The sequence below is a fragment of the Palaemon carinicauda genome, chromosome 21 (genome assembly GCF_036898095.1).
Source record: "Palaemon carinicauda isolate YSFRI2023 chromosome 21, ASM3689809v2, whole genome shotgun sequence".
Lineage (NCBI taxonomy): Eukaryota > Metazoa > Arthropoda > Malacostraca > Decapoda > Palaemonidae > Palaemon > Palaemon carinicauda.
Window position 1 is genome coordinate 104,409,227 of NC_090745.1, and position 24,153 is coordinate 104,433,379.

A 24,153-nucleotide genomic window follows, 5' to 3' on the forward strand; every position below is an offset into this window, starting at 1 on the left:
TCCCTAATAGTTTCCCTCAGGAAAAAGGACAAAGCGTTCTTTGACAGGGGTTTTTGAGGATCCTTCACTGAACACCATAAGGAGTTGGAAGCACCCCTCACGCTCTTAGTGTGGGCCAAATAAGCCTTGAGAGCCCTAACCGGGCAGAGGAGGCTTTCCTGTTCCTGACCTACTAGATTCATGAGGTTAGGGACTTCAAAAGTCCTAGGCCAGGGTTTCGAAGGGTTCTCATTCTTGGCGAGAAAGTCGAACCTCAAGGAACAAACCGCTCCATTTAGGGTGAAGCCTACACGCTTCTCGATTGCCTGGACCTCGATGATCCTCCTGGCAGTCGCTAGAGACAAAATGAAGAGGGTTTTCTTAGTCACAAAATGAAGAGGGTTTTCTTAGTCACATCTCGCAGAGAAGCTTGCGAGATAGGCTCAAACTTCCTGGAGCACAAAAACTTAAGCACCACATCCAGGTTCCAAGAAGGGGGTCTTAAGTGCACCTGCTTCGTTGTCTCAAAAGACCTAATGAGGTCCTGCAAGTCCTTATTCTGAGATAACTCTAAGCCTCTATGCCTAAAGACGGTTGAGAGCATGCTCCTGTATCCTTTAATGGTAGATACAGCCAGCTTAGCATCCTGCCTGAGGTACAAAAGAAAGTCTGCAATCTGGCTCAGAGAGGTAGAGGACAAGGAAACCTTGCGCCTCCTGCACCAAGCTCTAAAGGTCTCCCACTTTGACTGGTAGACTCTTTGTGAAGAGATCCTCCTTGCCCTGGCGATAGCTTTCGCCGCTTGTGCCGAAAAGCCTCGAGATCTAACGAGCTTCTCGACAGTCTGAAGGCAGTCAGATTGAGAGCGAGGGGGTTTTGGTGAAATCTCTCGGAGTGGGGTTGTCTGAGAAGATCTGGACTTGCCGGGAGTCTTCTTGGAAAGTCCATCAGTAACCCTACCACTTCGGTGAACCATTCCCTCGCAGGCCAGAATGGAGCCACTAGGGTCATACGTCCCGAATCAAGGAGAGCGAACTTCCTGACAACCAGATTGATGATCTTGAACGGGGGAAAGGCATACATGTCCAGCCCCGTCCAATCCATCAAGAAGGCGTCCACTGCAACAGCTTCCTCGTCCGGGACTAGGGAGCAGTAGTTGGGGATCCTCTTGTTTAGACCGGAGGCGAAAAGGTCTATTACTGGTCTGCCCCACAACCTCCAGAGGCTCCGACAGACATGCGGGTTGAGAGTCCACTCTGTAGGAAGGACCTATCCCCTCCTGCTGAGCATGTCTGCCCTGATGTTTCTCTGCCCTTGAACAAACCTTGTCAACAGCTGGGTCTCGTTCTCGTTCGCCCAGAGGAGAAGCTCTCTCGCAGTTGAGAACAGGGAGAGGGAGTGAGTTCCCCCTTATTTCCTTATGTACGCGAGAGCTGTGGTGTTGTCGGAATTGATCTCCACAGTCTTTCCCGACACCGAAGTTTTGAAGGCCTTGAGCCCTAACAAAATGGCCATCAATTCCTTCCTGTTGATATGCCAACTGACCTGACTCCCTTCCCAAAAACCTGAGACCTCTTTGTTCCCTAGTGTTGCTCCCCAGCCTGACTCGGACGCGTCTGAGAATAACACTAGGTCGGGGTTCTTCTTGAACAAAGAGATCCCTTTTCCCAACAGAGCTGGGTCCAGCCACCACATTAAAAGATCCTTGATCTCTGTCGGAATGGGAAAAGAAAAAGTGTCCTCCTGGATCTTTCTGTTCCAAACCTTTGCGAGGAAGTGTTGCAGAGGCCTTAGGTGCAGTCTCCCCAAAGGGACAAACTGCTCCAGGGAGGATAGAGTTCCCAGCAGACTCATCCACTCCTTCGCTGAGCATTCCTGCTTCCACAAAAAGTCTTTGACTTTGTCCAGGCACCTGGTCTGCCTCTCCTGGGAGGGAGAAGCCTGAAAAAGAACTGAATTCAGAACTATCCCCAAATAGAGAATAGTCTGATTCGGCTCGGTCTGAGACTTCCCCCAGTTGACGATGAGTCCCAGGTCCTGGGTGATCGTATAAGTTTTCATTAGGTCCTCCAGACATTTCTCTTTCGACTGTGACCGGATCAGCCAGTCATCTAGATAGAAGGAGACCCTTATCCCCTCCTGGTGTAACCAGCCTGCCACATTCGCCATAAGTCTGGTGAAAACTTGGGGAGCTGTGCTGAGACCGAAGCAAAGTGCCCTGAACTGGAAGCACTTGCCCTGGAACACAAACCTCAGATATCTCCTCGAAGACGGATGAATGGGGACGTGAAAATAAGCGTCCTGCAGGTCGAGAGAAACCATCCAGTCTCCTGGACGAACTGCAGCCAGCACTGACTGAGTCGTCTCCATGGAGAACTTTGTTTTCTCCACGAAGGCATTCAGAGAGCTGACATCTAGGACTGGTCTCCATCCACCCGAGTTCTTGGGAACCAGAAACAGGCGATTGTAAAAGCCTGGGGAGGCGAGGTCTTGAACTGGCTCTATTGCTCCCTTGACCAACATCTGGTCGACTAGCTCCAGAAGAGCCTCTCGTTTCCCCGCGTCGGTGTACTGAGCCACTAAGGCCAGGGGAGAGTCTGAGAGAGGTGGTTTCTTTAAAAAGGGGATCTTGTAACCTTCCTTGACGACTGAGAGGGACCAGGTGTCCGCCCCTCTCCTTTCCCAAGACTGCCAAAAACGAGACAGTCTTGCCCCTACTGGTGTCTGAAGGACTTTCATCTCATTTTTTGGACCGGGGCCTAAACGCACCCCTGCTGGTCCTTGGCCCTGACTCTTGTCTTCTCCCCCTAAAATCCGCTCTCGAGGAGATCCTGCCCCGAAAGGGCTGTTGAAACTTCTTCTCCTTCTTCAGAGGAGCAGGAGCAACAGGTAAGGTCTTTCTAGCCGACCGAGACAAGAGGTCCTGAGTAGCCTTCTGAGCCAGAGAAAGGGAGATATCTCTGACCAGAGCTTCAGGAAAAAGATGACGGGAAAAAGGGGCGTAAAGTAGCTCCGACTTCTGGGCAACAGTCACAGATCTAGAGGTGAAGGAGCACAAAAGGGCCCTCTTCTTTAAGACCCCTGCTGAGAAAAGGGAAGCCAATTCATTAGCTCCATCCCTTAGAGCTTTGTCCATGCAGGACATGATACTCGTCAGGTCCTTCGTGTCCTCCAGGAGTTCAGACTTCCTGGCCAGAGTCCCGAGAGACCAGTCCAGGAAGCTGAAAACCTCGAAAACCCTGAAAATTCCCTTGACGAGGTGATCAAGCTCCGACATGGACCACATCACCTTGGCAGAGTTTAAAGCATGCCTTCTTGCCGAGTCCACAAGAGCCGAGAAGTCACCTTGGGAGGAGGAAGGCACTCCTAACCCCAAAGGTTCCCCTGTCTCATACCACATACCGGCCTTGGAAGCGAGCCGGGACGGTGGAAAAGAAAAGGTGGTCTTGACAGCTTGTCTCCGTTCCTTCATCCAATCATCCACTTTAGCGAGAGCTTTCCTGGCTGAAATTGAAAGTTTCATTTTGATGAAGGCCGAAGACTTAGTAGCTTTCTTCCTGGTAAATTGAGACTGAGGAGAACGAGGGGCCGAAGGTTGAAATTCCTCCCCATAAAGTTCCAAAAGAGAGCGAGAAAGAACCTTGTAATCGCTAGAAGAGTCGGCAGGTTTTTCTTCCTCTTCCGAAATATCTTCGAGGTCCTGCTCAAGGATAACATCCCGAAGAGCTGGGCTGCCAGCAGTCTGGCAGCGAGAGCTGTTTGAATCCTGGCGCCGAGCACCGCTAACATCCAGTCGGCGAGAGACGGTATCGTCACGATGACGAGAAGCGGTATCGTCACAATGACGAGAGGCAGTATCGTCACGATGACGAGAAACGGAAGCGTCCTGAAGATGCAGGCTGCCGTAGCCTTGAAAATGCAGACTGCATTCATCCTGTTTCCTAAGAAACGAGGCAGTAACGTCCAGGCGTTTCGAAAGGGAAACGGAATCGTCACGGCGCCGAGAACGAGAGGCGGTATCGTCCTGGCGGCGGGAGAGGGGGGAAGGAAATTCCTGGCAGCGTGCCGATGAAGATGGTGTACGTTGTCGTACGGCCGACGAAGTGCGCAGAGGTTTCTTGGGAGAGATACTAAAATCTCTCTTAGAAAAAGATCTCTTAACAGGCAAAGAGACGTCCTTACGTCTGACGGACTGAGAAGGGTGGCTGAAAGCTTTAACTAACGATGAAAGTTGTTCCTGCATAACAACCATGAAAGCTTTAGCAACCTCCGCTGGCTCTCGCGGTGCCGAAGACGGCAGTTGTCGTACGGCTTGACTGGGAGCGCTGGCAGAAGAAGCAGGGAGTCTAGCAGGATTAACTGGGCTAAGGACTCTCTGTTTCGCCCTTTTAACAGGAACATCGAAATCGTCTTCCGAAGGATCAGGGTCTCTGCTACTCGAACCGGGAGAGGGAGAGCGAGACTGCACGTCCCGGTTCCACCCTCTCTTCATTGGTCTTGATTCGTAACGCCAATTACGTCTGGGAGAACAATCAGGCGAAGACACAAACGTATCCGACACGCCTTTCCTACGGCGGTCAAGAGCAGCCTGGGAGATCGCAACAGGACTGTCTGAGGCGACGACTGACCGAGGATAAGCACCTCTCACCCCCTTTCGGCTTTCGACGTACCTTCTCCCTTGGTCCTGGGAGCTTGGTAGAGGTCTAGACCTAGGGGTATGACAGATTCGATCAGTCGCCACCTCCACTGCACTTTCACAAGCACTAATTTCACCTACACCCTTACCTTTAAAGGCCTCCAACTGTGCTTTAATGGCCTCCAATTCAGCAGCTAATTTAGCATACCCAGGGTCATCCGTAGGCACAGGTCCTGTAGAAGGGGCAGGAGTCACTACATTTGGGGAAGGAATACCTTCCAAAGGGGTTACAAGCAAAGGGTCAATAGATAAATCTAAGCTAGGCTCACTAGCAGACTTTGACTTTGATTTAGCTCTTCTAACTCTATCAATCTCAAGTTTGCGCACATAGCGCTGCATAGCTAACCAATCATTATCACTTAAAACCTCGCATTCCTTGCACTTATTATCTAAAGCACATTCAAACCCCCTGAAACCCATACAGATAGTGTGAGGGTCAACCGAAAGTTTCGGCAACCTCACCTTGCAAATATCATTCGCACAAACACGATAATGAATTTTCTCACTCATGATAATAAAGGAAAAAAAGACAAAAAAACAAAAACAACACGATTGCCAAATCCCAACACAGTGTACTTCACCAAAATCGAAGTCCAAAAAGGCGATGAAGGGAAAGCGATCCGAAAAACTCTGAAAGGCGGACCAACGATGTTGTCGATCCGGCCGGCAGAGATAATCTGAGGAACAGAAAATGGGAATGATTCCAAGTACCACCCTGTAAGGGTTGTTAACCATCTAACCACACAACCACCACTAGGCGGTTGCCGCGATTTTTTATTAAATTCTGCCGCAGTCAGAGACTCAGCTATATATATATAACTGCCAGGTAAGTTCTATACATAAAACCGTGGTTTAATGATGATTGTAGACGTGCTTATTTGGAGAAACAGGAGGCCTATCATCTTTGGAAGGGTAACAGATCAGATTTGACCTGGAACAACTATACTCAGCTTCGAGCTTTTGCTCAGAGAGTTTATGCCTCAACTGAAAAGGAGTAGAATTCAACCATAAAAGAAACACTTTCTGATACAACTCAGGAACATAAATGGTAGTCTACCCTTAAATCTGCACTCTTTGGTGTAGATGCAACAGTTCCTCCTTTACTTAAACCAGATGGCTCAGTCACTCACTGTCCAAAGGAAAAGGCAACCCTTTTGGCTGATGTTTTTGACAAGTGAACCCTCGCTACTTCGCGGTTCGACCATCGCGGATTCACCACTTCGCGGATTTTTTCCATAACCCATATATATACAGTAACATATATATATATATATATAATATATATATATATATATATATATATATATATATATATATATGTATGCATGTATTTATGTATATATGTATGTATGTATATATGTATTTATGTATATATGTATGTATGTATATATGTAGGTATGTATATGTGTGTATATATATATATATATATATATATATATATATATATATATATATATATATATATATATATATATATATATATATATATATATATATATATATATATATATAAATATATATATATACACACACACACACACACATATATATATATATATATATATATATATATATATATATATATATATATATATATATATATGTAAATATATATATATATATATATATATATATATATATATATATATATATATATATATATATATATACATATATATATATATATATATATATATATATATATATATATCTAAAGTAGGAAGATATGATGTAGTTCTAAGGGAATAGTATGGGAAATATGTCTTGGTAATAAGCAAAACCCTACCTCCAGTTTGTTTCTTCATTATGATCAGAGATAAATGTAAACAAAACATTGGTTGCCATTTTTTAACGTGCTTTTTAGCGTGTTTAGGAAACGCATGATATAAAATTGCCTTCAATATTTGTGCCTGTTTTAGTTTAGGGTACTGTAGTACATGCATTAAGTGTTCTGTACATTAAAGGGTAGTTTGTTAACAGTACTACGTACAAGGGAAGGTTTTAAAAGTCTGAATATACATGTTGAATAAATAGGTAAATATGGTGTCACTACTTCGCGGATTTTCACCTATCGTGGCCGCGTCTGGAACCTATCTACCGTGATAAACGAGGGTTCACTGTAAACAGAGTAATGAAAAACTTGAACTTCCTCATTCCTGTTTTCCTGAGGCTAAACTAACTAGTTTAGCTTTTTGATCTCATGAGATTAAAGCTCTGTTGGTGGACCTTGATGCTTATGGAGGTGTAGACCCAAATGGTATTTTTCCTTTGTTTTTTATAAAGACAGCAGATTTCTTAGCTCCAAAGTTATCTGTTATTTTGCGCAAGTTAGCAAGAAGAGGAGCTTTTAGCACTAGTTGGAGAATTGGTAATGTTACTCCTCTATGTAAATGTGTTTGTGGTAGCTCAAATCCCACTGATTACCGCCCAATTTCCATAACTCCCATATTATCTAAAGTTTTTGAACGTCTTCTGGCAAAACGTCTTAATAGGTTTGCTGAAGGTAATCATCTACTCCCTAGTTTGCAATTTGGTTTTCATAAAGGCCTTGGAGCATGTGATGCCCTTCTCACAATCTCCAATGCTGTACAGAAATCCCTTGACTGTGGTCGGGAAGTTCGTATGATTGGCCTTGATTTTAGTGCTGCCTTTGACCGTGTTAATCATGAGGCCCTTGTTTTCAAACTGAAACAGTTGGGAGTGGGTGGGTCGTTTCTTAGCATTATTATTGATTTTTTAAGTAATAGATCTCAAAGAGTTGATGTTGAAGGGCACCATAGTGATTATAGGAATGTGATATCCGGTGTTCCACAGGGTAGTGTTCTTGGCCCATTACTTTTCATACTATATACACATGACATGTGGTTTGGCCTAGAAAACAAGCTTGTTGCATATGCAGATGATGCTACTCTCTTTGCATCAATTCCATCCCCTCAATGTAGATCTAGGGTTGGTGAATCCCTTAATAGAGATTTAGCTAGAATTAGTGCATGGTGCAAATTATGGGGTATGAAGTTGAATCCTAACAAAACTCAAAGTATGATTGTAAGTAGGTCAAGGACGGTGGCTCCTCAACATCCGGATCTCAGTATTGATAATGTTTCTTTAAATATGTATGACTCTTTCAAAATTTTAGGTGTGATTCTCGACAGTAAATTTACTTTTGAGAAACATATAAGGTCTGTGTCTTCTTCAATTGCACAAAAAATGGGCTTATTGAGAAAGTCTTTCAAGATTTTCAGTGATCAATCTATTCTGAAGAAGTGTTTTAATTCTTTCATTCTACCTTGTTTTGAGTATTGTTCTCCTATCTGGTCTTCAGCTGCTGATTCTCATCTTAATTTGTTGGACAGAAACTTACGGTGTATTAAATTTCTTATTCCTGATCTAGATATTAATCTCTGGCACCGTCGTTCAATTAGTTCATTATGCTTGTTGCATAAGATTTTTCATAACTCTGACCATCCTTTACATTCAGATCTCCCTGGACAATTCTATCTCGTTCGTAATACTAGGCAGGCAGTTAATTCTAATAGCCAGGCCTTCTCCATCACGAGGCTCAATACTACGCAGTACTCTAGAAGTTTTATTCCAGCTGTTACCAAGTTGTGGAATGATCTTCCTAATCGGGTGGTTGAATCAGTAGAACTTCAAAAGTTCAAAGTTGGAGCAAATGCTTTTTTGTTGACCAGGCGGACATGAGTCTTTTTATAGTTTATTTATGACATATTTGTTTTTGATGTTGTTAATAGTTTATATATGACATGTCTGTTTTGACATTGTTACTTATTTTAGAATGATTTATTGTTAATTTGTTCTCTTCATTTATTTATTTCCTTATTTCTTTTCCTCACTGGGCTATTTTTCCCTGTTGGAGCCCCTGGGCTTATAGCATCTTGCTTTTCCAACTAGGGTTGTAGCTTGGATAGTAATAATAATAATAATAATAATGTAATAGCATTTCAACCTGAAATCACAGGACTGAACAAAGTCTAGTACAAGATACAGCTGGATCAGCGCGAGGAACAGTAATTAATTCACCTGTCCACTGGGATGATTTCCTCAACTCGCCTGAGAATTAGGTATTGCTCATCCATACAGCAATATTCTCATACTTCCTCTCAAAAACACAAAAAGTAATAAAGTGTACCTTTATTTACTAAAATAGAAATGCAAATTAAAATTCTTTAAAAAAAATTAAATGTACAACAAAAATCATATTTCAGTACTGTATCATCCCTTGGTTATACCATGGTTAGTTTGTGTTGTGGTTTGTTCCTATACTAATACAAACCAACTTTCTTCGCTATGGGAGAAGGATAGCAGCAAAGGCTGGAATACAGCAGTTCAAACTTTTTAGCGAAGTATAAGCCATCAGTTGCTAATTACCCTGCCGTCAAGTCACCATGAAATATTATCATTATTGTTATTGTTATTATTATTATTATTGTTATTATTATTAAATCATTATTATTATTATTATATTAATATCATATTATTATTATTATTATTATTATTATTATTATTATTATTATTATTATTATTATTATTATTATCATTATTACTTGCTAAGCTACAATCCTAGTTGTGAAAACATGACGCCATAACCCCAAGGGCCCCAACAGGGAAAATGGCTCAGTGAATAAAGGAAATAAGGAAATACATTACAAGAAAAGTTATAGAATAATAACAAACATTAAATAAATCTTTCAATTATAAACTATAAAAATAACAAGAGGAAGAGAAATAAGATAAAATAGTATGCCCGAGTGTACCCTTAAGCAAGAGAACTTTAACCCCAGACAGTGGAAGACCTAAGTAGAGAGGCTACAGCAGTACCCAAGACAAGAGAACAATGGTTTGATTTTGGAATGTCCCTCTCCTGGAAGGGCTGCTTACCACAGCTAAAAGTCTCTCTTCTACCCTTACCAAGAGAAAAGTAGCCACTGAACAACTACAGTGCAGTAGTTAACCTTTTGAGTGGAGATGAATTGTTTGGTAATCTCAGGGTTGTTAGGTGTATGAGGACAGAGGAGAATGTGGAAAGAATAGGCCAGACTTTTCAGTGTATGTGTAGGCAAAGGAAAAATGAGCCATAACCAGAGAGAGGACCCAATAACTCTCTAGCGGCAGTATTATAACAGGTGGCTGGTGCCCTGGCCAACCTACTCCATATGAGATGAGACAAACTTGCAGAAATCAAAAGATTGATTAAAAAGAAACACTACACATGATAATGATCAGACTTCATGAAAAACCGATGAAAGAACAAGGTTCTCCTACCTTGTTATGTTAATTTGTAACTGCATTTTCCCTATTGTAAATGCTGTAGTAAATCAATGCAAATCCTTGACATAACAATTAATAAATGCAACTAAAGGTTTTCTACCTGCATTTAGAAAATGTATAACTTAAAAAAGAAATGAAACAGTACAATACATTGTAGTAATTACAAAAATCCTACTAAGAAAAGTTTCCTATTTTTTTTTCCGAGCTACAATATAACTTATTAAACACATAAAATGAGCATAATATAACTTAACACTTACTTAATTTTAAGTTGAACACCAGTGGGAACACCAAGACCTATACTGGCAGCCAAAGAACTATTTTGAGATATTTTTCTTTCTGCCCCATATTCAAGAATTGCACCAAATGTTCCAGCCCTGTAAGAGAGAAGCACAAGTATACTAATCAATAAAATTGATAAAAACGCTTAATTAAAATGTACATCTTTCAAACTAGGTAAAATAAACTATTGGTAACTTCTGTATATGCAACCCTGGATCAACAGCACTACAGTACTGAAGTTACCAGATCCACTTAAAGATTCATTAAAACCTGGAATTACTTATGGAGACTGGGGTGATGTGGACCAGGAAGCAAATAAATATGAAATAAACAACTGCAAAATATTAATCAACTACTGTACTTTTGTTCTTATAACTAAAGTAACAAAAACTATCATATAGCTTATATATAAACTAAATAACAGCAAACACTCACTTCCCAGTTAACTTTAGCTTGCATTCCTTCTCTGGCATTTTATGAGTAAATGATAAGGCCATGTAAGTATGTGGTATACCAATATACGCTGAGAAAACTATGTGATGTGACGGAGTGTCTCTGATGATCATAGTATTCATACCGCTCTGCATACCAGCCTTCCATGTCAAGTAACCCACTGTATGCTTGTCCAACTGGTTTGCCAAAGCTATTGAATGAAAAACATTATCATTAATTCTTCATTTTCAGTAATACCCTCAATATTATTCCAAACAAAAAAACTAAAATACAGAAATGCTGAAAAACAATTTCAACAATAAAATTTATTATTTCTATACTCACCCGATGATCATAATCCTACTCTCTCGAAGCTTAGTTTAACATAAGACGTTCAATATATATAAAAAATTTCATGTTTACATTCCTTTCAAAGGGATTAGCCTTCTAGCATAAGATTGAGACAATTTGATGGTTAACAGTAATAACCTTGGCTTGGGTGAGCCACAGATCCTTTGTCTTTTCAGTCTCAAAGATGCAACTAAATCACTATCATCTTCACATCACAAGTCAATATATGAATAATAAAAGTCATTACTAAAATTGTTTATTTCTATGAAACCTCCCCCTCATGTTCATAATACTGACTCCCACACACTGATGGAGGTGGGTCAGTGAAGAAAAGAAATTAGAAATCTAAAGTCTTGAAGTAATAAACTTAAAATCTAAAGTCTTGAAGTAATAAACTTATCTAACACCTGAAATTCACCTCTAAGTTTGGTACCTCAATAACAAATCATCACCAAGCAATATATATATCCAAACAATGTATGTTATAACTTGAGCCTTCACACTGTGTTCCTAAATACAACTCCACTATCAAACTATACACTTTTATATATTACCTAACACCGTGTATTTCTAAAAGAAAAAAAATTTAATAAATTTTAAATAAATAAAAGAAAATTCTCATTAATACTACATCACCCTCACCTACTACAGCACCTAAAGCTCAGAATTCCTGTCAAGAAAAGCAGGTTTCTCTAAGACAGAATTTATTGATGACAGACTTGGTACGCCAATGAGCTGCCTCTTAGAATTTCCAAAGAAAGATGAACTTCTAATATCATAAACCCTAACCTTCCAGTCTTTCATCTGACTTGAATCCCATTCTCCGGGAGCCTCTATGACTAAACATTTAACAAGAAATGACAATGCCTTCTTGGAAAGAGAACAATTCAAAATTCAACTCCACAAAACAAATACGAACCTTTCCCCTAATGTATTTAGTTTTGTCCAAATAACACAACAGCCCCCAGGACAAAGTAACTAATTCTCTAACATATCACTAACTTTCCTTTCCAAAGGGGGAATATGGAAAAATAATGGGAAAGCTTGTCTTAAACCTCAGGTGATCCCAACGATGCATTTCTGCGTTGAAAAAATTATCCACCCTGGTGATCTGATGACGTGTTTAGCATGCCGTCAATGCTTACTATGCAGAAAAATTCAGCATAAATACATGCATCAACCTACAAAAACAAGATTCATCATGCAAGTGGGGATACTTTATCTAAAATACAGGCCTAAGCTGCCTAACAGAAAATGGATAGTTCCAGCACATACACGGTAGGGCTCCCACCACATTCAGTTTACTGTATATCAGCGTGTGGCCCAGTGTGGCTGTGTTCGAATTTTGTGGTGGAAAAGATTTTGGAGTCTTTTATGGATTGTGTTTTGCAATAATTGTAGTATTGCTGAATAACATTCTCCAGTGTTTCTTGAGTGTACGTGGATATTTTTGAATACTTATTGTGTTTTAGCATGAGAAAATACGAATAATCATCTCGTCGCTTGACAGCCTCATTCTTTGTGGCCTTAGCTTGTGAAAAAGAGTTTGGAATCTTGTTGTGAATCGTTATTTGCCATTTTTGCAGTAAATTAATGTTTTATAGTTCCCGAGTGTTTTTCAAAAGAATGTGAATACTTGTAAATAATTTTTATTGCTTCATCGAGAAATAAACATGGATAATCATCAGGGCACTTGACCAAGTTTTGCTTTGTTTGATTACTCATGGAAAACATGTTTGATATTATTTTGTTGAAAGCGTGTGGAAGTTGCACCGTGGCATACTTCTTTATCAGATATCATCTGTCCATTGCTGTATCCAAAAATTCGGTAGTTGAAGTTCGTTCCGCCTCACTGGAATACAAATTTGGTCAAGACTGAATACCCTCTTCCAATTCCGATTGAGATGAGACTGGATAGCTCTCCTCTACAAGTGACCCCTCAAAACAAACTTCCCTAAAGAAGCCATTGTCCGTAGCAATCTCATCCACTTCTAAATTGAAAGTGACTTCATCTTTTTCCAACAAAAAATGAAAAGAGTGAATCCTCTTTTCGAAATATTGCTATTATCATTCTCAAGTATAGAATTTCTGTGTTGGAATTACCTTTTCAGCAACTTGGGTATCCACAATTTCTAAACTCGACTTCTCTGCAATAAAGCATACAAATATAGCAAGTCGTCATAGTACTAAAGAACCATGATTCTCATAAATCTCATCCTTTTCAAAATGATAAACCTTCAGTTCACAAACTTCAGAATATTCCTTGAATTTTGATGAATACGAATTTAAAACTACGCATCAGTCAGTTCACAAACTTCAGAATATTCCTTGAATTTTGATGAATACGAATTTAAAACTACGCATCAGTCAATTCTATCAAAAACATCCATTCTCTTTTCCTTAATGTCCCCACAACTATCAAGGGCATTTCGATCATAAACTGTAAACACGTTTTGATTTAAAGCGTATAGACCTTGTCTCCAAACCCCCAAAATGCTTTGGGAACTAGAAACAACCGGAAGTAATATCCCGGACCTCTTCAATCACATTCTTCCCTAGGTGTTTAGCAATCTCTACTTTCAAAACATGGGCCTTTGCTGAATTGCTTACATAACTTGGTAAAAGGATTTGGTACCTTGGACAAGGGAGGATTGGAGGACAGAGGAGTTCCATACCCCTCTTTGAGCACAGACAGCATCCACGACTTAGGGTGTTGGCATTCTCATACCTGATAACAGTAGGAAAACTTTCCTCCTACAACGATCTATTGAGAAAGACCATCATAAGGTTCTCCAATAAGTTCAACAAATCCTGTTAACCCTTTTACCCCCAGGCTCTTTGGAAATTTCCAACCCTTAACCCCCAAGGGGTTATTTTTTCCCCAGCACATTTTGCAGTATATTTTTTTTAAATTGCTCTAACAGCCTAAATTTTTGTCATAGAGAGGTCAGGTTGGTCGCATTCTCTTGGAAAATGCCTGAATTTTCTCAAAAAATTATCAAAAATATGAAAAAAAATTTTTATAGCATTTTTTTGCAAGGACGTACCAGTACATCCATGGGGGTAAAGGGATGAGTTTTGTGAAACGTACCAGTACGTCCTTTGGGGGTAAAAGCGTTAATATTTTGGCCCGAATGCCTGTTAGGAGTAAAATCCTGATGGTCTACCAATTACAAAATTAATCTTATTAAGAAGAAAAATTCTGAGACATAGTTACTACAAGACAAGAGAAAAATGGGGGTGTTTACGATAAATATAACCCCAAAAGTGACACTGTATCCTGGAGTCCACTTGTGCCACTTCATTATCAATTCTATTCTTAGCAAATATATGATCCAAAATAAGTGATGAAATTTAAGTGTGTTTCTGTGTATTAGACACTGTCCTAACCAGATAGGAACACACTTGTTCCCTATGCTTAACCACAACATTTGCAAAGGCTGCTGCAGCCTTAGGAGATCCATCTGAAATATTTTTTATCAAACAAAAGCTAGGTTATCAAAAATAACATTAAGATTCTGGTGAGTTGCAAACTTGTCTTCTATAAGAGTTGAAATAACACATACTATAAAATCTGCAAATGAGAAAATTTATATTATACTGTACTCCATTGTTTGTTACCAACAAAAAGAATTTGTTTAGATAGTAAAGCAGCTAAAAAACTTATTTAAAGATTTTCTTTTATTTATACCAACAATGGATTCAAGAGAATTAATTAGATTTGGTTGAATAATAAAGGTTTAGGAAATTGACTTGTTTTATAGATGAAAGATCCCTTTTGATGAAGAAAAGATTTTAACATTAAAAAGGAACCCAAATTAGTAGATTTTCTTTGCACTAGAGTTAGAAAAAAGTTTCAACACTAGAAGCGAACACAAATTAGTAGATTATCTTTGCACTCGAGTTGAAAAAAAAGTTTAAAAACTAAAAGAGAACACAGGAGACTACATCCAAAGTTTGATACTTAGATGAAAAAAGCTCCTATGACAGTTTGGCAGTCTCAAAGGGTTAACCATACACAAACTCGATTAGTGGCAATCTGTAATTTTCAATATACGAGATGCACCTTTGCGATTTTGATTGCCAATACCTTTGCAAGTGAGGATCTCACGCCAAAGCCCACTCAATTGCACCGAAGTATTTTCCCTGTAACAGTCATATGACCATACTGAGGGCATGTAATTGGTGCGTTTGTGCACATCTTAATTATCTATTCTAAGTTTATCCCGGAGTAAAATGGGGTGAGAGTATATCAAGAGCAGAAACTCACATGCCAACCAGTGAGCAAGCTTGTGTGTAAATAGATAGAAGCGCACTAGCATGTGACTGCTCTAACTTAAATTAATGAGTGCGAAAAGATAGGAGCAACCCCTGCTTATACCAAAACATCAGAAGGGCACTCTAGCAAGCAAGTGAGAAGCTGTACAATCGATTGTGAGCTGGTAAAAGGGTGCGTGATCAATCATGAGCAAATGAAAGATCAATTGCAAGCTCGGGTGCAATGGTGGACATGTGTTATAGTCCTCTTTTAAGAGCACGCAAATACCTAATAGCATGCCTAGTAGCATGCAAACAGATGGGAAGAGCGCACAATTGCCAACAGAACTGGGATCACGAGCATGTGTGGTGGCACTTCCCTAGATGCCTGCAATCGCAAACAGCTGAGGATAAAGCAAAGTAGCGCACATTCTTGCAATCTCTTTCTACGTCACCAGTGAAGGATTGGCCAACATTGTCTCTCCCACGGGGATAGAAACGGTAGGTATGACTTATATGAAACTCCTAAGGACCAGTCTCGACGTACTAATCGTCCAATAGGGGAAAAGGAAAGGTAACGGCCCGATATTCTTCTGACCAGAGCCTGAGTACGAAGTCAACTGACTACCTACCTAGACAGAAGATTGGAAGCATGTGGAACTTGCATAGATAAGGTTTGACAAGGTAGATTTTCCAATCTAGTCATAGAAGGTTGTGAGTGGGAAGCAGCACATTCATTGGTAAACAATAATTCCAAGTCCAAACCCCTGTGCGCTCAGAGACATATTGCTCACGAGTGCATGCATCAAACATAGGAATACAATCTCCCTTTAGGGAAGGAGAACTTGTTCCTCCAAATATCACTTTCTGTCCAAACTTGTAGGGGGTTGGATAATCAGAGAAGTCTGACCCATATGTAGAATATTAGCAGGCCACTCGAGCTCAGTCCCTATAATAACGTCATAACATGCAGAAGTTTATTCCTCTTCAAGGGATAAAGTCCAAAGGCATAGCACAGTATTCTTAATGGAAAGTGTTCAAGATTGAAGCATCAAAATTTTATAAGCCAATTCTGGGCAGAAGCCAATAGCACATCTGTGGTATCTGGCAGAAAAAATCAAAGTGACAGGTCAGTGTACTGGTCGAAGAGACAGGGCTTCCCCCGCCACCGGCCGTTAACTACCAGCTATTGGCGACACCTCATTATATAAGTTTATACTGCTGAGTTCCAGCTGCGCTTAAATCAATTCTCACATTAAAGGAAAGTTTGTATTCGTGCAGGAACAAAAAAGCATTCCGAGTATTCATGCAGGAAAAAAAAGCATTCTGACAAAAGGACAGAACTTGCAATATAATCAAGGATTAATGCCAAACCAAAATGGTAGTCATTAGGGAAAGAAAGATCTCCAGCATCAATCAAAGCAGGGACTGACGAATACCTAGTACGCTTTCCACTTGATTGAGGTAGAGATAAAGCATGATCACATGCCTGAGCATGGGGTTGAGGCTCCTTTCCCACCAGCCCAAGGCCATCACCGATGAGCAAAAACAACCTCGTGAGATGTCATCTTCTCAACCCACAATACTGCAGTACCCAGTCCAAAGGAGCAATATTCCATCTTCCAGGTAACAAAAGTGAAGCAAGCAACCCAGCTCTTCCAACATGTAGCTGACAGATGTCCATGAACTTGCCTACACTTTCTAAAGGCTTTTGCCAAAGTCCCTCATAAAAAAAAATAATGATTAAAATTAGAGTAGGCATCATTGATGAGACAGATGAATGGACTAAAGATTGCCTGCCTGGCAAACAAAAAACAGTTGTAAAAACTGGAGAAGCCTAAAAGTGAGCAGCTGTTACAAGTGGAGTTCCTCCTTAGCCCATTACTATTTCTGATTTATATTTACGACACAGATTTAAGATTTACATCAATACAGTCTTCTTGATATTTTTCTAGTCTTTCTTAATGCAGAGATTAGTTAAATTGTTGTTGTAACGGCATCCTACCACAGTAAAATTCTGCCTTCTTTCAACAGGACAAGAAGTTTCCCCCCTTCTCAACTATGGTCAGCATCTTTCTTTGCTGCTTTGGCCTGTAATCAGAATACTTAAAAGGAGAAGGGCATTTGGGTGACATCATAAGGCTTGAAATAACAACCTCACTAAATGCAAAAACACAAGTTACAGTAATGTGATGTGAACACAACTGATGCCATTCATGAGAAGCTGCGGGATAAGATGCTGAGAGGTGAAGCTATGCTCCATGGCCAATAAGCTCCCAGGATACAAATCACATACATATTGACATGTGAGTGATATTTTAAATAGTGTCAATTCTTGGCAGATCCTTGAGGTTACGACTGTTGTGTGCAGCCCGATGTTTGCCAAACCACCTGCATTTCTTTCACCTCTGCACAACACCACTTCTCTAGCTTACTCTGTCTCCTTCTCCCAGCATCCTTAATCGCAAAAGTATATTCCAAAAGTGTTTGGCAAGCTAGTGCTATGTATCTGTTACATAAAAATTTATTACATTCTGTGTACGTAGGAGTGGACTTTGTCTACATGTACAGTACACCTCATGTTCAATATTGAATGCTAATACTGCATATTAAGGATTGCCTCATGTGTCACAAGACTTTGCTATGTAGAACTTTGTAAAGAGTAAGTGCTGTACGTGAGTTTAGTTCTTCTATCTTATTTTCACTGTTAATTGTCTTATGGTATTCATACGTTCAATGAAATTTACAGTAGAGTATACAAAATACAGTACAGTACTGTCGCTAGTTACAGATTAAGTATTGGGTGACGAACTGGTAGGATTATTTAGCGACCTCGCAAAGTGATGTCATCTTGCCTTGTATTGAAGTTGTTAGTATTGTACAATTATCTTTTTAAAGAAATATAATCTACAATACTGTGCTGTGATAGAAACCACATGAAAACAATGAAGTATAACACAGCAAGTTATTAAGGTGTAGTCAACTGTGCATAGGCAGTGGTTATTTATTTCAGGGGGTTATGAGTTCACTCACCCTCGGGCACCAATATTAGGTAGTTTTCACTCATGGCTGATATCTCTGTTACCTAAACCCCACAATTATGGAGGGCTGACTGTACATCACTATACACTAATTTCATCCCAATTATATTATCAAATACTAAATACAATTCAGTATATAAATTCTAAATAATATAATATATACCAGAACATTAACCACATTCACTTACTTGCAATGGTACCAATTCGAAGGCCATTAGGAGTAAAGTGTGTCATGAGCGAAGCATTGCCAAATACCCCTCTCGAAAAATTCCTGAAACCTTTGGTAGTTACAGAAAGTCCATTTCCCGCTCCAATTTCCAATTCACCCCAGCCCTTCTCAGAAGTTATACGTCTCACAGAACAATTGATCCCACCACTTCCATTACCATTGTGGGAAGCCAAGTTGCCTTTAAAAGAATAAAAAAAAATATATTACAGTATCCCTATTTCAATATTTGGCAATAAGACTATAATCACCATTAACTGATTGCCATAAGCTCATAAATGTCACACATTACTCAATGCTGTTATTCAACAAACAATGGTTTCCCTTATGAGAATTTAAATTAATTTATTAAATACTGTGGTCTACTGTAAAGTGAGATCAGTTATTGAAAAATTCATAACGTTTAACCTAAAACGAAAAACAAAACTAAAAAAGGTTACCCGACAGGGTTTTCCGAGTTTTTTTTATAATCAAAATGGACATACAATACTATACTCTAGTTTACTCTTGTTTTTCCTATACTTGAATAATAAAACAAAACTGCATTTAACCCCAATTATTACCTAATTATCGCTTTCAGATGTCATAGTACATAAATGTTTTTAAAAAAAAATGTACTGTAATTAATTATACACACGGAAACTCAAGTTTATCGGCAATATTGTCTTTGTTGATGATGGGTCTGAAACCAAGGATAGCGATACAGTACTTAAATTGGACAATGAAATCCATCACTTTCATGACATCCCCACAGGAAAAGAGATCTTACCTGAAAATACAGCAGTGTCTTTGTTTGTCAGCGGCGCCTCAATAGACTGGTTAATGGACATCCCACTGATTTCTATGTGAGGTAACCCAAACAGATCTCTGAAAAATAAATGGTTTAAAAAAAGTCTTCAAAAGAGAAACAAAATAGGGTACCATCCTTCCTCCTTATTCCCGATACATATTACGTTTTGAGATACTGCACAATAGTAAACCCCTTAAACAATTACCACAGATAATAGGGGACCCTCACTGTAAACCCCCTTAAACGATTACCACAGATAATAGGGGACGCTCATTGTAAACCCCGTTAAATGATTACCACAGATAATAGGGGACCCTCATTGTAAACCTCCTTAAATGATTACCACAGATAACAGGGGACCCTCATTGTAAAACCCCTTGAATGATTACCACAGAAAATAGGGGACCCTCATGGTAAACCCCCTTAAATGATTACCACAGATAACAGGGGACCCTCATTGTAAACCCCCTTAAATGATTACCACAGATAATAGGGGACCCTCATTGTAAACCCCCTTAAATGATTACCACAGATAACAGGGGACCCTCATTGTAAAACCCCTTAAATGATTACCACAGATAATCGGGGACCCTCATTGTAAACCCCCTTAAATGGATTTATACAAAATTTTTCATGCTTTCTCTCCCTCTTCTGGGATAAGTACATGAACTGTACCTCACAATACAGAATAAAAAAATACAATTGGTGAAGATATTTGTCATGATAACTCGGTAGTAATAATGATAATAAAAATTAATGTTAATAGGAAAAACCAAATAAATACTATTAAACAGAAATTATTTATATCTTAAATGTCTAAATGTTAAAAATATGCATAAAGAGAGCACTATAACAAAACAGTGGAACCTCGGAGGTTGAACACATATGAATTTGAAAAAAATTGGAATTCGAACAAAATTCCTTAAAAAATGTGGCCCAGAAATTTAACAATATCTGAAGGTTGAATGGACAGTCGCGACTTACTGGAACTTACACGGCTACGACACACATCACTAATAGTATAAGGCCAATCAAGACAAAGGTTTAAGAATAAACTACACTGCTTTTTCACAGTATTCTAGAAGTTTTATTCCAGCTATGACCAAATTGTTGAATGACCCTAATCGGGCAGTTGAATTGGTGGGACTTCAAAAGTTCAAACTTGCAGCAATTGTTTTAATGTTGAACAGAATGACATAAGTTTCTCTCAATAGTTTATTCATGAAAAATTCACAAATTTTAAGTAATTTGTATTTTTCCTAACAGTACTTACCTAGAACTACTTTCTTAGGAGTATCTGGGATCTCCTCCCATCCGACCAGAGTTTTGTGTAGTTTACCCTAAACCCATTTTCTATGAGGGGTAACCTCAGGCGGAGTGATACGCGCCCTGAGGCTAACCCCGGGTCAGAGAGCATGCTTGCTTAGGTCTCGACCTCCAGTAAGTTCTTGGTTGCTAAGGTCTCTAAGAATACCAGGGGACACTCGGGGAAAGCAGGGTGGGCTATCACCCGAAAGTAGCTCGAGGTAAGTACTGTTAGGAAAAATACAAATTACTTAAAATTTGTGATTTGTTCCAACACGAAGTACTTACCTCGAACTACTTTCTTAGGAGACTTTTACTTTAGGAGGTGGGCGTGGCCCTAAAAAGTTCTTGAGACCGTGCTGAGGAATATCCAGAGACCTAGAAAGTGGTAGGTCGTGTTGACCCCATAGAAAACGACTGAGAGGAAACTACACAAAAACCCATCTTAGTGTCTAAGAAACTCACCTGTGCAAGAAATCCTAGGGAACATGTCTTCCTCTTGTTGAGGTACTCGTCTCTGCCTCAGGGCCCTCACAGAGCCCACTTGAAGCGGAAAAAGGGAAAGAAGGTACAAGGGGGTTTAAGGAACGAACCTGTGGCTCTTGTGCTTGTTACCCGCGGTTATCACTGAGGCTATGCCTTTAAACCGTTTGGAGCACGGAGACGACGGTAACTATCGAGAACCCGTCCAGGGATCTTCTTGAATAGTCCTTCAAACAGTGAGCCGTGAAGGTAGACTGGTTGGCCCAGGTGCCTGCCCTTCGGATCTGGCCCACTGCCACATTTTTCTCGAAAGCCAATGTAGTACTCAGGCCCCTAATGTCATGGGGCTTGGGTTTCGCCGACAGGGAGATACCCGCCTTACTGTAGGCCCTGAGGATGACCTGCCGCAACCAAAAGGAGATGGTATTCTTCGAGACTGGCTTCTTTACGAGGCCTGTGGAAACAAAAAGACTTTTGATCCCGGGCCGGAGTCTTGCTGTCCTTTCCAAGTATTTCCTCACTGCCCTGACAGGGCATAGGCGCAAATCCTTCACGTCGTCCGACCGGGGGATTGCCGGAATGGAGAAACCCTCAAACCTGGGGTCCCATACGGCAGGGTTCTGGGTCTTAGCTACGAAGGAAGGGATGAACTTGAACATGACTTCTCGCCAACCTTTCGAGTGAGCCACTTCGTAGGACAGACCATGAATCTCGCCTACCCGTTTAGCTGATGCTAACGCCAGCAAGAAAACCGTTTTGAGAGTGAGATCCTTGTCCACGATGTCTTTCAGGGGCTCGAACGGAGGTTTGGATAACATTTTCAAGACCCTTGCCCCGTCCCATTGTGGCACCTTCACAGCTTGCGGGGGTGATTGCTCAAAGCTCTTAATGAGCATTGAGATATGTCTGGAGTTACCCAGGTCTATGCCTTTCAGGAGAAAAACTTGGCCCAGAGCCGCGCGGACTCCCTTGATGGCTGGAATGGACATGTTGACCACGTCCCTGAGGTAAACTAGGAAGTCCGCTACTTGCAGGATGGAGGCCTTCAGGGGCCTGATGTCCCTAGCGGTGCACCATTTGGTAAAGGTGGCCCACTTAGCCTGGTATACAGCTGTCGATGACCGTCTCAGGTAGCCCGACATCCTCGTTGCTGTACTCGACGAATAGCCTTCCCTCCTCAGGAGACGCTCGATAACCTCCACACGTGAAGGCGGAGGGACCGAGAATTCTCGTGGAACCTTCGGAAGTGTGGTTGCCGGAGAAGAGGCCAGGGCGGCTGTTGTGTTAGTTCCCTTAGGTCCACGAACCACTCCCTCTCCGGCCACCAGGGCGCTACCAAAGTCATCCGTAGGTTGCTCGTCCTTCTCACCCTGTTGAGGACCTGCTTGAGCATCCCGAAGGGGGGAAAAGCGTACACGTCGAGATTGTTCCAAGGATGCTGGAAGGCGTCCTCGAACGCTGCTTTTGGGTCTGGAACAGGAGAACAGAACACGGGGAGTTGCGTGTTCAGCCTTGTTGCGAAGAGGTCCATCACCGGAGAACCCCATTTCTGAATGACGGACCTGGCTACTTCCGGGTGTAGAGACCATTCGGATCCTACCACTTGCCCCATCCTGCTGAAGCCGTCGGCGAGGACGTTCCTTTTCCCTGGGATGAACCTCGCTGATATTCTGATCTGCTCCACTTCGGCCCATTCCAGAAGTTGTAACGTGAGGACGCACAGCTCCTTCGACCTTAGGCCTCCCTGCTTCTTTATGTAAGCTACTACCGTGGCGTTGTCGCACATCAACGCCATGGTGTTTCCCCGGAGTAGGTGTACAAACTCCAGGCACACTCATTGTACTGCCCTCATCTCTAGAACGTTTATGTGCTGGGTCTTCTCTAGGGCTGTCCAGTTCCCTCTTGCTGATTTCCCTAAGAGATGGGCACCCCACCCCTCCTTCGATGCGTCCATGAACAGGAGCATCTCCGGAGGGTCGGCCGCAAAGGGGATCCCTTTGAGGGTGTTCATCCTGCAACTCCACCATTCCAGGACCCGTTTCGTGTTCGGAAACACCTGGACCACTCTGTGGGGGGAATCCGTTTGGATCCAGCTTTCCTTCAGGTTCCATTGGACCTCCCTGAGCTTTAGCCTGCCCTGGGGGACCAGTTTCTCCAGAGACAAAATGTGTCCTATCAGTCTCTGTCAGTCCTTCACCCTCCTGGGTTGGTCCATCAGGAAGGGGCGGAGGACCTGGTCTAAGTTGTCCAGCCTGTCCGCGGAGGGGAAGGCTTTCACTAACCGGGAATCCAGAACCATCCCGAGGTAGGTCGTCCTGGTGGAGGGTATCAGTTGGGACTTCTTTAGGTTGATGGTGATCCCCAGAACGTTGCAGAACCGCAGCAACATCGCGCCTTGCTCCTTCAGTACTTCCTCTGAGGCTGAAAGTAGCAACCAATCGTCCAGGTAACGAATCAGGCAGATGCCCTGTTCGTGTGCCCAGACTGAGACCGTTGTGAAGACCCTCGTGAAGACTTGGGGGGCAGTGGACAACCCGAAGCAGAGGGTCTTGAACTGCAACGTCTGGTTCTCCCATTTCACCCGTAGGTACTTCCTGGTGGAGGGATGAACCGGGATCTGGAAGTAAGCATCCTTGAGATCTACTGACATCATGAAGTCCCCTTCTCTCAAGGACGCCAAGACTGATTTTGGAGTGTCCATTTTGAAGTCGGTCTTGCAGACGAACTTGTTGAGGGCTGAGAGGTCTATGACCGGTCTCCATCCTCCTGTCGCTTTCTCCACCAGGAACAGCCTGCTGTAGAACCCCCAACCTGGGTCCTGAACAGGTTCCATTGCCCCTTTTGCCAACATCGCTGAGACCTCCCCCTGCAGAGCTGTCTGTTTCAAGGGATCCTTGGGGGCTAGCCACTCCGCCTGCTGGTCTGGTATCAGAGGCGGAGGGTCCACTAGGAAGGGCAACCTGTACCCTTCCTTCAGAACTATCACGGTCCACGGGTCTGCTCCGTGTTCTTCCCATGCTTG

General features: G+C 41.5%; 1 protein-coding gene across 3 annotated transcripts in view; it reads right to left on the minus strand.

Moving 5' to 3' along the window:
• The window catches only part of LOC137615385 (dnaJ homolog subfamily C member 11-like), a 103,813-nt gene that overhangs the window by 41,227 nt on the left and 38,433 nt on the right, over window positions 1-24,153 (minus strand). For all 3 annotated transcript variants that reach the window (XM_068345203.1, XM_068345205.1, XM_068345204.1), the window contains exons 5-8: window positions 19,323-19,420; window positions 18,516-18,734; window positions 10,682-10,889; window positions 10,225-10,341 (exon numbers count right to left, since the gene is read on the minus strand). In XM_068345203.1, coding sequence (XP_068201304.1) covers window positions 10,225-10,341; window positions 10,682-10,889; window positions 18,516-18,734; window positions 19,323-19,420 — 642 coding nt within the window. The remainder of the gene's footprint in view (window positions 1-10,224; window positions 10,342-10,681; window positions 10,890-18,515; window positions 18,735-19,322; window positions 19,421-24,153) is intronic.